Source organism: Danio rerio, chromosome 20 (assembly GCF_052040795.2).
Source record: "Danio rerio strain M-AB ecotype USA chromosome 20, GRCz13ab, whole genome shotgun sequence".
Taxonomy (NCBI): Eukaryota; Metazoa; Chordata; class Actinopteri; order Cypriniformes; family Danionidae; genus Danio; species Danio rerio.
In genome coordinates, this window is record NC_141040.1 from 5712501 (window position 1) to 5727313 (window position 14813).

General features: G+C 37.6%; 1 protein-coding gene across 64 annotated transcripts in view; it reads left to right on the plus strand.

Annotated features, from left to right (window-relative positions):
• nrxn3b (neurexin 3b) overlaps positions 1–14813 on the plus strand; it is a 409500-nt gene that overhangs the window by 19837 nt on the left and 374850 nt on the right. For 35 of the 64 annotated variants that reach the window (XR_015517981.1, XR_015517982.1, XR_015517987.1 and 32 more), the window contains 2 exon segments: positions 5791–5808; positions 12694–12723. Coding sequence is in view for 39 of the 48 variants with exons in the window: in XM_087297807.1 (XP_087153933.1) it covers positions 5791–5808; positions 12694–12723 (48 nt within the window). In the remaining 9 variants the exon portion in view is untranslated. 64 annotated transcript variants of the gene reach the window in all.

Genomic DNA, 14813 nt, shown 5'->3' on the forward strand with positions numbered 1-14813 from the left:
CAATTTCATTGTTGGGAAAATATATTTTATACATAAATATGACTTTGACATGCTAAGATGACTTGATTTAAATTTTGCGTTATCTCCACATGCCTCCTCATTCACTATTTGTGTGTCGTGTATGAGCTTGCTCAATAATCATGAGCAAATGGGTCCTGGTTTCATAGTGTTACAATTAGTTACACATAATTTTCAGAGCTCAAAATGAAGGATTTACCAAATTTTTCTCTGACCACTCCAAACATAAACAATTCATTATTTCTTAGCCACAAACTTTAAATGCTTAAAAACAAGCAAAATATAGCTGTATATAGGGCTTGGCGTTTTTTTCGATTTTTTCGAATAATTCGTATTTGCGTTTTGACGACGATTTAATTCTATATTAAATCGAGAAATCACGATTTAAAAAAAAAATAAAATTTGATACATTATAATGGCACCAATGCACTTTGGTTCACTCTCTGTATGAAGCAGGTCGCACACCAGAAGCACCGCTCGGCGACGCGCAGCACCACGCAACGCCATGCATTTTAGAGTTCTAAACAGGTTTCTATACACACACCGGCGCCACCCAGCCACGATTCAGAACGCAGTTCATATTTCAGCCGCGTCACAGAGCGCCATCTGATTAGTTTCATGTTAAATATCATGTGAATGTGCGACCTGCTTGACTGTCTTTTAAAGTGTGAACTGTCATGTAGCCCTCATCAAGTCAATAAACTCGATCTACACATGTATGAAGGACGTAAAAAAAACCATAAGAAAAACCGCAATGATCTTAGGTCGAACCGCGCTGATCTTTTGGTTTGAATACGAGCAGAGGTGAGCAGCTGACAGCTGTAGAAGTGAAAATGAAAGTACCCGCCCCCATGACGTCATTTAGCGGACCTAGTCGAAAACCAGACAGATCAGGCAGCATACTACAGAGAGTGGTGCAAAGCGCATCAAATGATCGATATTTAAAAGGGGAAAGAAGAAAAATAGATTAAATATACTATTTTATATTAGACACACATCTGGTGCTTGTATTTGCTCCTGCTATACGTCCACAACTTCACACACTGGGTTAAATTAGGCTGTACAGTTTCCATGTTCAGTCCTTTACTTCCTTTCTATCTTTTTAATAAAAAGGCAGTAGCTTTACAACCTGTCATTCAATCAGAAGAAGACAAAGTCAAAGCTGAGCTGACAGCCGATCTTTCCTAGGCTCAGCAAAACTTGCAAAAAATACCTCTGTATTCCTGCAAGTGCAACATTTACACAAATATTTTTTATTCAAATCTTCTGCAACGCTATTTAACTCGTGAATTTGTTTTACATTCATTTACACCTTGTTGATCAATTTATGTACGGCATGGCCTTTAAAAATACAATGTTCCTTAACCTGATGGTTTTTTAAGTTACTTATAAAGAGAATGTTGCTTCAGTCATGTTGTTGTAATGTTTTAAATTGACAAGTTACACAATAAAAAAAAAAAAATCGAAATTGAAATTGTGAATCGCTCAAACTTTATAAAAAAACCTAGATTTTTTTTTATTTTTGCCAAATCGCCCAGCCCTTGCTGTATACTATACTTTTAATTTAACAAAACATATGCACAGTAATCTGTCCTGGCTGAAGGTCCCAGGTCAGTAGTTAACTACACATAAGTGGGGATTAAATCTTCCATTAAAGCAATGTTGTTGTAAAAAATGATAATTAAACCACATTAACGTAAAAGAAAGCAGGTGAAAAACATACCGTGTAATATGAAAGGATGATCACACACACACGGTTAACATTAGACCTATAAATAATCTGTTCAAAGAATGGTTAAAGCGGAAGCAACCAGTGCTGCTGACAAAAAGACAAAGCATGTTTATCACTTTTTGTCTAGTCTATTTGAAAGATAACCGATCACATCAGTTGTGCTTCTAGACACAGTTGCTTCACGCAAGGAAACGGGGCGCGCGCATGTTTTAAACAGTCGCACGCATCACCTTAGCTGTTAGCGCGAGCGATCATCCTCTTATTCGGTGTTCACCTGCTCGCATGAACGCAATTACTTTTGTCAGTCATGTTGCTTCTCAATTCTAAGATCGCCTTTGCATGCATATTGAACCATCCTTATTGTCGAACCCTGCTTTTAAGAATTATTATCCGGGAAAATGATTTACAACCAGCCAAAGTGGCTAGTGGGAGTGTCTGTCTTACCCGCCACGGCTAAAATCTACCAGCATTTGGTAGGTGTTAACGTCAAGCTCTGGTCTTACAATAAATATTCATTAAGCAATTCCAAAGCAGTTTCAGCCAACCTTAAAATTCTAAGATCTCTTTTAAAAATGTCGGGAATTTTCTTGGAGAAGCTTTGTTCTGGTTGATCAAGAATATCTTGCTGAAGCTTGGTGGGCCAGTACCCTCTATCCTAAACACAATATATCCTGATTGATTTAACTATGCAGTTAAACATTGACATCTTCAGACTGTCTCTGTCAATTGGATTTGTCAAAAGTACTGTGAGCCAAGAATCCTGAAAGCTTGACAAGTGTGCCCTAAAAGCCCGCTGTAAATGTAATAAGCCAGCCAGACCAGCTATTATTGAACATATAAACTGATCATCTTCTGTTCGGAACCATAAAAGGGCGACAGGAAAGAGACACAAAAGCTCAGCAAAACAGACTTAAAGGGGAACTATTATGCAAAATTACTTTATAAAGGGTTTAAACACAGTTGTGTGGATATAACCAGACTGTAGTGTTAACATTTACTTTAGTTTTTGTATAGTCTCGCTTTATAAAAACAGACTTCTGAAACCGTTTGATTGACTTTATACCTGTATATGACATCGGAGAGGAAAAGTCCCACTCACTTATGCCACATTAGCATAAGCAGCCCTGAGTGAGAAGCAGGCATTTTGAATCTGCTGCTGTGCTAACACATACAGTTGAAGTCTGAATTACCCCCCACCACCCCCCCATAAATAGTAAGAACATTTGTTTGTGTGGTATTTTGGGCTCAAACTTCACATACACACTGTAGAGATATCAGAGACTTTTTTTTACATCTAAGTCCCCTTTAGGCACACAGATGTCAAGTTTTGATTTTGTGTGGCCTTCTGTAAATCATAATAGTTTTTTTTTTAGCCAGAGAGGAAGGAAGTTTATCAAGCACACTCAAACTACTTATTTAAAGTGAGCTGAAATAACAGAATTTTTTAGGGACAACTTCAAGTTCAGTCCACTCATGTGACCTGTTACTGTAATTTAACTTAATATATATATTTCTTTTGTCGGGGGGGAATGTTATCAAATGGGCGTTATCAGGGGTTATCAGCTGTAACGTGGCGACTGACACGGAGGGATCCATTTTGCAGTATTTATTAGACACAGTTCAAACACAAACATCCAATACGCACTAAAGTGCGAACTCACGTCAACAATGCTCAATATAGATCGGGGGGCTGGTGGCTGACAGACACAGAGTGATTTACCAGGCATGGATCAGAGGCAGGCGGCGTGGTTCAGAGTCCGTATAACAAGCGTGGGTCGTGGGCAGGCAGCGTGGTACAGAGTCCGTATAACAAGCGTGGGTCGAGGGCAGGCAGAAGACAACACAGAGTCAGAAACAGTCCGGGGTAATGCACAGAAGATCAGGCAGGGAATAACGCTCAGAAATGTTTGCCGTGGCTGAACAAGACTTCGCAATGAACTGGTGTTAGAGTGTGGCTTATATGGGGAGCGTGGGTCGTTAACTGGATTCAGATCAGGTGTGTGCACAATCAGTCTAGGTCAGGGTTTTTCAAAGTCTAAGACAGTGGGCCTCCCTTTTGACACATCTTATCTATTGGCGCCCCCCTCCTCCCAAACACGCACGACGCACGCACACACGCACCCACACACACACACACACACACATATATATATATATATATATATATATATATATATATATATATATATATATATATATATATATATATATATATATATATATATATATATATATATATATATATATATATATATATATATATATATATATATATATACAGCATATATATATAAAGACACAGACAGATGTCAGACTCTTAACTCACTTTTATCATCATTTGCATGAAAGTGCAATTATTTACAGAGTAATAACAAGTATTTTAATATGACGTTTTTAAAACTAGGATGATGGTTCAATATGAATAGAACAGATCCAAGAACTGTCCATTCCAGTCAAAACAGTCGAAGTTTAGCGGGTCTCATGCTGTCATTAGCCAAAATATCTTGACAAACCACACATAAAGGTTGTGGTTCATCAGCCGGTCCTGTCCACGTAAATCCTAAACTCAAATACTGATCATCATATCGTCGTCTTTTGGGTTTAAGGTCTGAACTTAAAGGCTTTGAATCGGGGGGGTCTCAGAAACCGATCCATTGTATTAGCAGGCTTGCCAAACAGAAGCGAATTCACAGCTATGGCCTTCTGGGTAAAAAAGGTTTTCTTATTTTAGACGTATTTTTTTTTTTAGCTTTGTTTAATTGAAACGTTTAAATATAATAAAAAATACATATAATAATTAAACTTAATAATTATAATTATTTTTATTACCTAATATTTTTTCCCGCGCCTCCCCTAACATGCTCTGGCGCCCCCCAGGGGAGGCACGCCTCACACTTTGAAAACCCCTGGTCTAGGTGGATGATGTAATGCTTAGAAGTCCGGGGATGGTGGCCTCTGCTGGCCAGCGAGGGGAATGACTGGGACCGAGTCGGTGACATCAGCTAATAGATAAACTGCTTTTATTCTAGCCAAAATAAAACAAATAAGACTTTCTCCAGAAGAAAAAAATATCATCAGACATACTGTGAAAATTTTCTTGCTCTGTTAAACAGCATTTGGGAAAAATCAAAAAAAAAAAAAAAAAAAAAAAGCAAAGGGGGGCTTATAATTCTGACTTTAACTGTATGTATACTACTCGCCAACCCCCTCCCCCCTTTTTTATTTTTGTTTTTTATTTATTTAGTTTTGAAACATGTTATGTTTTTTGGATGTTGTGTAAGTTATGTTTTGTTTTGTCTTTTGTTGATATTATTATGTGATTAATTGTGGGACCCCCTTTAAAATGAGATGGTACATCTCCAGGAGTTTATCCCAATAAATAAATATCAAATAATTTTAATTGTTTGGTCAGATTTATCTGAATTCTTGCGATTCATATAAGCTTCATGGTATCAGTGTGCATTCATTTAAATTGGTTTACTCATAAACCAAAATTACAGAAATATATAAGCAATAATTCATACACATCAAACAACAATGGTGATTTACTTGGCTAGCTATACGCATATGAGTCTCCAGTGAAAGTAATTATTTGTGTTCACGGCATGTCCAAAAATCCACAAACCTCACAACTTCGTAAATCCACATAGTCCATATTGGACAGCAGGGTTTGTAACCTGCTTGGATTTATGTTCTCATCCAGAGTATGTGAGTGACACTGTGGCATTTCCTGGACAAGGCGATATCTCTGCAGAAATATTCTCAATGTGATGGAGTGTTTTGAAGCAATGACGTCAATCTGTTTCTCTCAGAAAATGGAACAGATATTACAACCTTTCTCCTCTACAGGAATTTGTGTTTATTTTTCATTGTTATTCAGTTGCTTATTTTGGTAGCAGTCATGCACAGGGGCATTCTTGATCCCTTGCATGCTAAACAGTCTGTAAATGAAACTTTTGCATGATAGCCACCATGCAAAGTCAAAAGCGTGCCTAACAGTTGAACTTTCTTCTTTCCCGTTCGTGCCATCTTCTCAAAAGCTGTCAACAAAACCCCTGGTAAGTGAGTCTTAGGTTGTGAAAACTCACCATGTAAAGTGCAAATAATAAAAAAAAAATAATGGTTTGTTCTTGCATTAGTCACTTTCACACATTATGCCTTCATGAAATAAAACTTCACAATTGAAATAAGTATTGGAATAATTAATAGGGATAGATTTTGAGTAAGTTAATTTAGTGCATTTATTGAATATATACACTGTTAACTATTTTTGTAAATTACACAGTATTTAACTATAATATGAACTGTGTTTTACTGTAGGGCAGCTATACAGGGTGGGCCACTTAAATAGATACACCTTAATAAAATGGAAATGGTTGGTGATATTACGTCCTGTTTGTGGTACATTAGTATATGTGCAAACTTTTCAAGATGGGTGGTGACCATGGTGGCCATTTTGAAGTCGGCCATCTTGGATCCAACTTTTGTTTCTTCAATTGGAAGAGGGTCATTTGACACATCAAACCTATTGGGAATTTCACAAGAAAAACAATGGTGTGCTTGGTTTTAACGTAACTTGATTCTTTCATGAGTTGTTAACAAGTTTCTGACCACTTCTAAAATGTGTTCAATTTGCTGCCCATTGTGTTGGATTGTCAATGCCACCCTCTTCTCCCACTCTTCACACACTGATAGCAAGACCGCAGGAGAAATACCAGCACAGGCTTTCAGTATCCGTAGTTTCAGGTGCTGCACACCTTGTATCTTCACACCATAGACAACAAAGATAGTGGGGTCATTCTTCATCAATGGAAACCTCAAGGTCACTGGATATTTGAAATTGCTACATGATGATGTGTTTCTCTCTTTATGCTCTGAAGCTGGCACGTTCCCTGAGTTTTTCCAGCAAGATGGTGCACTACCACATTATGGGTATCAGGTCCGAGCATTCCTAGATGAACAGCTTCCTAAAAAGTGGATTGGTCATCGTGGGCCAGTTGAATGGCCCCCAAGGTCTCCCGGTCTGACCCCCTTATCTTTGGAGTCATCTGAAGGCCATTGTCTATGGCGTGAAGATACAAGATGTGCAACACCTGAAACTACGGATTCTGGAAGCCTGTGCTGGCATTTCTCCTGCGGTGTTGCTATCAGTGTGTGAAGAGTGGGAGAAGAAGGTTACATTCACAATCCAACACAATGGGCAGCACATTGAACACATTTTATAAGTGGTCAGAAACTTGTAAATAACTCATGAAAGAATAAAGTTACGTTAAAATCAAGCACATCATTGTTTTTCTTGTGAAATTCCCAATATATTTAATGTATTAAATGACCCTCTTCCTACTGAAAAAACAAAAGTTGGATCCAAGATGGCCGACTTCAAAATGGCCACCATGGTCACCACCCTTCTTGAAAAGTTTGCCCCCGCACATATACTAATGTGCTACAAACAGGACGTTAATATCACCAACCATTTCCATTTTATTAAGGTGTACCCATATAAATGGCCCACCCTGTACAGTATGTTACCGTATTTTAAAGTTGCATTGTGAAAATGACTGTATATTTTACAGTAAATATATACATACAAATCTGTAAATACAAATACAGCAAGAAAAATGATGCTGTAAATGTAAATACAGTATTTTGCTGTAACTAATTTACAGCAAGTTACTGTAGATTTTACAGTGCATCTGTAATATTTACGTATGTATTTTATCTATAATATACTTCACACTTTCAATTACACTTATCAACTTTCATATGTGTACAGTGTTTAAAACTGACACTGATCACTTCTGACAGACGATCATAGTAGTTGTTTTAAAGTTGTACGTCACAGTGCTATCAGAGTACCAGCAGTGAACATAATGCTTGTTTGTGGTGAAATGCTCCCACACCTCATTAAGTCAAGCTCATTACAAGTCCCACGTTGAGTAGGTGAAGACACGCAGTGCAAACATTCCCTCTAGAAATCCATTAGTGTATTTAAAACAGTTAATCACAAATCAGTTAATATGTTAATAATCACTAAACGCCCCTGCATTTTCTCATGAAATGGGAGAACGCGATTTATTTGCAGCTGATTTCACTTGCAACAAAACTTTGTATGTCTGAATTCCTAAGTCATAAAGCAGAGTCATTATATCAATGTGGAATAATTGCATTTTATTGAGAAACGTGTGATAGAAAAAGCCAAAACCAAACTCAAAGCTGACAAAATGTTGTAACGTAACTAAATGATTTTTGGAAAAGGCTGAATGTGTGAAAGTGACACATTATACTACTATTACAGTGACATACTAATAGGGCTGTCAATCATGTACAAATAAATAATAAAATCAATCAAATGTATTATGGACAGTTGAAACGAGAAGTTTACATACACTTTATAAAAAGGCACATAACCATAAAAAAGTCAGATGTTAATGTGATTAAATCTTTTCTCTTTTAGGTAAGTTAGGATTATCAAATGCATTTCTTTTATGCTAAATAGCAGAATAACGCGAGATGTTTTGGGAAATTGTTATAACTTTTCTTGAAAGTCAAGTTTACATACAATAGGATTATTATACCTCTGAAAAAGCTCATGATGGTGTCAAGCTTTTGGAAGTTTCTGATTGGCTAATTGACAACATTTGAGTTAATTGGAGGCACAACTGTAGAATAGTATTTAAGGAAAACTTCAAACACACTGCTTCCTTGTGTGACAACATGGGAAAATCAACAAGCCAGAATCAACAATAAAGCCAGATTACAATTAGCTAAATTACATTGGGTAAAAGAATAATTTTTGGAGACATGTCCTGTGGTCTGATGGAACTAAGATTGAACCGTTTGGCCATAATGACCAGTGTTACATTTGGAGGACAAAGTGAAAAGCTTATAAGCTTAGGAACACCATCCCAACTGTGAAGTATGGGGGCGGCAGCATCATGTTGTGGGGCTGTTTTGTTGCAGGGGGGACTAGTCTACTTCACAGCATAGATGGCATCATGAAGAAAGAACATTATGTAGAAATACTGAAGACATCACATCAAGACATCAGCCAGGAAATTAAAACTTGGCCTCAAATGGGTCTTCCAAACAGACCATGACCCTAAGCAAACTGCCAAATTAGTTAAAATGTGCTTTAAGGACAACAGCCGGAAGGTTTTGGAGTGGCCATCACAAAGCCCTGATTTCAATCCTATTGATAATTTGTGGGCAGACTTGAAAAAGCTTGTGCGAGCAAGACCAACAAATCTGACTCCGTTACACCAATTCTGTGTGGAGGAATGGGCCAAAATTCCTTCAAACTATTGTGAGAAGCTTGTTGAAGGATAACCAAACCATTTGACCAAAGTTATACAGTTTAAAAGCAAACCTAAAAAATACCAAGGAAATGTATGCAAAATTTTGACTGTCTAGAAATTAAAAAAAAAAGAAGTATCTTATTATTTTGACATTGAGCAAATGTAAATGATTTTGGTAATCCTAACGGATCTAAAATATTAAACGTTTAGTATGATTTACCATCAGACATTCATTTTTAAATGGTTATGTTCCTTTTTTTAGAGTGTATGTAAACTTCTGGTTTCAACTGTTTATACAGTGCTCAGCAAAATTAAATTCAAGCTAAATATTTCAACTATTTAATTTTTTTTTCTTCTCTTGATTTTTCCTCTTTTTAAAATTTGTATTTAATATTTTTCTCTAACATATAAATTTGAGTGTACTAGTTTTTAGACTGTTATAATAAGTTATTTAGTTAGATAAGCACCAGATTTCAATACTAACTAATCTAATGTACATGCACAAACATAATATTGTATTGCCTCCTATTAAAAATATGAATTTAAAAGATAGATTTGTGAGGGGAGTACTTATATTGTTTATGCTGAGCACTGTATTTATATTATTGAGAATAGTGGGATGTGGGTATAACCTACCATTCCAAAGTTTGTGATCAGTAAAAATTTGATCAAATAAATTTATCAAAATCTTTTTACAGAATTAGGGGCCATTCACACGGAATGTATTATTTTTTTTCCAACATGCTACTTTTCTATCGTTTTTTAAAGTAAACATGCACTTTATGGATGTGTTTGACCATTACACTCACAACTCGGATCTTTTGAAGCACTACGCATGTGAGGACCACATTTTTTAAACGTAGCCCATTGTGAATACGCACCCTGTATACATTTCTGGAGAGCAGTAATTATGCAGCCAGAGGTACGTATCGCTGGATTTCGTCTTTCAAACGAACGCTAGGGGGCAGTATGATGCCGCCGATGGCTTCTGATTCTTTTCGCGCTACCAGCTGACCGCTTACCTTTGTGTGAATGGCTTTTCTGCTGATACCAGTTTGCCCAGTGGCTCGCTGTGTACGTGAGTGGAGTGGAGCTGACCGTCATGACGGGGATTGAGTTTGGCGAAGAATGGTTCCAGAAGCCAGGGGCGTTCACTTGCGTTGAATTAATATCAAAACATTGCATACAGACAAAGCTGTAAATGTGCGTACATGATTGGTGTGACCCCCGCATTTGGCGTGATGCCATTCACTTATACTTCTGCGCGCTGTTTGTGTAGCTCTGCAGTAATACTTCAGAAACGCTAGCTGGCAATGAGGTTTTTTTATGTTCCTCTGTATCGAGTTTCTTTGCTGGTGTTTTTTCTGAACGCTACCTTAATGTACAATTGGCTCAAACTCGCTCATTTTGGGGCAGGAAACGGCGGACGTGCAACAAATTTAATTATAAGGTAAATACAAAACAAAACTTTTTTACCTGGAGCTCCTTCACAGGACTCAACACTTGTAAACACTTGTTCAACGGGCTCTCAGTTCCACCCGCACTCATCAGCGCCAATCACAGAGCTTGCACTATATGTCATTGCGACTAACTTCAGCCACCACCCCCCTCGGATTGTTGGTCAGTCAGTAAGTCAACATCAGCCTTATTTAAACAAGAAGAGCAAGTGCGAATGCCACTCGCGAGAGAAATTTGACATCTCAAAGTTTACACAGCGCCCTCTGGTGCATTCGCAATAACAAAAACTGCAAAAACGCTCACCTTCTAGGCCATATTTTGCGCTCTCCAGAAAAGTATGCAGGGGTGCATATCCATAATGAGCCTGGGTTGCATTTTTTAGATGCCCTGTCAAGTTGAAAGATCTTCATGTTTCACGTGTAGCACAGTCCATCAATGTCAGGTCCAAAAGCGATGAACCAATTAGAAGAGCTTGGAGGTGGGGCAACCATTGCAAGCTTCTGTTCATAGAAGAAAGTTGGCATGACAACTGGTTTATTTACCGTCATGGCAGAGGAGGCGAGACAGTCCTTGCTGCAGCCTGCAGCTTGATGAAATCAAGGTCAACTATATAATGGACAATCGCCTATACCTCCCTCTACATTAAATCCAACCATCACAGTAGCATGGGCGTTACCTTAGTGGGCGGTACAAGCTCCACCAGACACTGGCAACCTAGGCTCATTCTGAGAACGTAGTCCTGCAGACGTTTCTAGAGACTGTGAAATATGTCCCGGGAGGTATGTATCTGTGCAGTTTTTGTTTTCGCGAATCCGTGAGATGCCTCTGTGTGAGTTTTTTTGCATCTCGAACGTCTCTCGCGAGCACCATTCGCGCCCGCGCTGTTCTCGTATAAACCGGCCAGAGGCTACTGTCGAACGACCATGTGTCTGATTGTCTGCCTGTCTGAATGACAGAATGATTGACCGTGCGACCGGCCAATTGGCTGACCCACCCTTCCCTAAAACCAACCAACGATTTACAAAAGCCATCCAAAAAAAGAAAAGCCCTCGTCGGATTTTTTTTACCAGGTTTTCGGATTTTTGTAACACCCTGTTATGAACTCGTTCACTTTATTTTTTGGATTTTGTTTTGGTTTTCTTACCTGATTTCTGGAACCGCTCTTCCCCCGACTCGAACCCTGACGTCATCGTGGTCAGCTCCTCTCTGCGCCTCGAGTCCACCGACGTTACACAACGAGCTAACCGGACAAACTGGTTGCGGCGGGAAAGCCCTCGACACGGAGTTAAGTGGTCGGCCGGCAAGCACAAAAGGAATCGGAGTCCGCCACTGGTTGCGTTCGCTTAAAAAATTGAAATGCAGCCAGACGTACCTCCGGCAACATAATCCTCGGCCTCCAGAAACGTCCGCGGAACTACGTTTTCAGAATGAGCCTGGGTTGGATAGTGGACCAGGTCTAGTACGTCATCATGGTCACAGACTGCATCGAGGACATCATGGAGGCACTCATTCTGGCTTTGTCCAGATTTTCTTATCATAGCATAATATTTTTCTATTTTTAATTGGTTCTATTATTGTCGTTATTACATCACGTTCATAATCGCGTCACATAGACATCATGATGTGCTTCACTTTTTTAACCCACTCCTGATACCCACGACTCATGTTTTTAAGAAACAAAGACACATTCGGTGTGAATGAGCCCTTAGTCTACAAGACATTTCCTCTAAAAAAAAAAAAAAAAAAACTAATGAAATGAAAAGAAAAGAAGGAAAGCCAAAATTTGCATGTGAGAAACATAGCATAAGTTTCTTTTGTGGTTACGCTTTGTCCAGCTGTTTTTGATCACCTTTGTGGTTAAATATCTCCAAGGTGTTAGTAAAACTCTTTATTCCGTGACTTATAAACAGCTCAGTGGGAATGATTATTTAGTAAAATGTAATCATACTAAGTTAATTGGCAGCCCTAATTATTGCTAACACATTTGTTTTGAATAAGATCATTTTTTTATTGTCAATCTTTTCTTTTTTTATGAGAAGCTTTTTTATTGTGGAAAGCTTCAGCTTTAGTGTGATAGCCATGGTTTGTCTGTGAGCAAACCATGAGTAGTCACAATACCTGAACAATATTGGTATTGGTGTTCTCAAGTGTTCTCTTTCTCTGTCTATCACTCTCATTTTCTTCCTCAAGGATTCGCACATATGGTGAAGTCTCCGCAAGGTATGCTCTGTCTTAATTCTCTTATTTACACATTGTCTAATGTGTGTACAGTGTTGTTGCAACTGCATCTGCATGTGCATGCAGCTGCTATATGACTGGCTATGTCCTTGTACCGCATGGTTGTTGCTCTTTTCCTGAATTATGCAATTTCTCAAAGTGAAATGTCAGGTTAGAAGTGCTGTTTTCTCAGGGTTGACTTCCCCCATGATGTCATAGCATGTTGCGTTCTCTCTCATCCATTTAGGCTACGGCAGTGCGGCTGACCCATAACGTACAATCACAAGATCTGCCCTTCGCATTACTTAGATATCATTCATAGACCAGCAGAATTACTATGCAGCTATAAATAATATATCCCTGAGTCAAACGGAAGAGCTCTTCTCAGCAAAAAGGCATATTAATGGAATGAGTCATTTTACAGTTTGGAAAAATATATATTTTAAGTGGGTGCATTAATTAACTGCTGTCATATTTTAGTTTTTTTTTTAATTGTGATCATCCACTTTTGGTGGTATTTTGAGCTGATGGAATATAATAATAATGTTTTTTAAATAAAATAAAACACACACACATGATTAGATAGTGAAAAAGAGGTTTGGAAATTGTTTAAAATGTAGCAATATGTGTAATATTAGGAAGGGGGCTCTCCAGGAACAGGGTTGACCACCCCTGAGCTATACTAATAGAAGAGTCACCAGATCCAGGTCTGTTTTTAGATTACTGTGAAGTTTGGGTTTAGGGTTGTGGTAGACGTTAGTAAAACATAATTAATTGAACATTTTATAAATAATTATTGTAGTTAATGAACTATATTAATAGAGAAGACTCTAGATATAGATATGTTTAGATCTATTTTTACATTACTAAGACATTTAGATTTAGGGTTGGGGTAGACATTACTAAAACACAATAAATGGGACATTTATTAAATAATATAAATAATGCTTGTGGTCAATGAACATTAATAGAGAAGACTCCACATCCAGATCTGTTTTTATATTACTGTGACGATTGGGTTTAGGGTTGGGGTAGACGTTACTGAAACACAATAAATGGGACATTTGTTAAATAATTTAAACAATGCTTGTGGTCAATGAACTATATTAATAGAGAAGACTCCAGATCCAGATCTGATTTTACATTACTGTGACGATTGGGTTTAGGGTTGGGGTAGACGTTTATAAAATACAATAAATGGGACATTTATTAAATAATATAAATAATTCTTGTGGTTAATGAACTATATTATTAGAGGGAACTCTAGATCTAGATCTGTTTAGATCTGTTTTTACATTACTGTGACATTTAGATTTAGGGTTGGGGTAGACGTTACTAAAACACAATAAATGGGACATTTATTAAATAATATAAATAATGCTTGCGGTCAATGAACTATATTAATAGAGAAGACTCCAGATCCAGATCTGTTTTTACATTACTGTGACGATTGAGTTTAGGGTTGGGGTAGACGTTAATAAAATACAATAAATGGGACATTTATTAAATAATATAAATAATTCTTGTGGTTAATGAACTATATTAATAGAGGGAACTCTAGATCTAGATCTGTTTAGATCTGTTTTTACATTACTGTGACATTTGGGTTTAATAAAATACAACTAATGGGAAATTAAATAAATAATACAAATAATTCTCGTTAACTTCCGACCGCAGCCGAAAAGTGATAACATTCCAATCGGCTGGTTTGTCACACTTTAATGTTTCAGATCATCAAACGAATGTAAATAACAGTAAACACATCATGCAGTTTTTAGGTGAAGGGGCTTTATTTATAAGGGAAAGCAAAATGTAAAACTACATATAGCCCTGCGTGAAAGTGTTTGCCTTTTTTCACACCACTCTAACTATATATCATTTTTCTCTTTCTATCACTTGGCACAGAAATGTATAGTGGATTCTAAGTGGAGGCAAGGAGCTACATTGGCATGAATCCATTAAACGTCCTTTATTCAAGTGCTTGTGCACTGAAAGCCTCTGAACCGGACATACAGTTATCTTGTCCTTATGGAGAAAGACCAACATATGCCTGTCTTCCAGACCAAAAATACAAAATAGTGTGGAACTTTCTC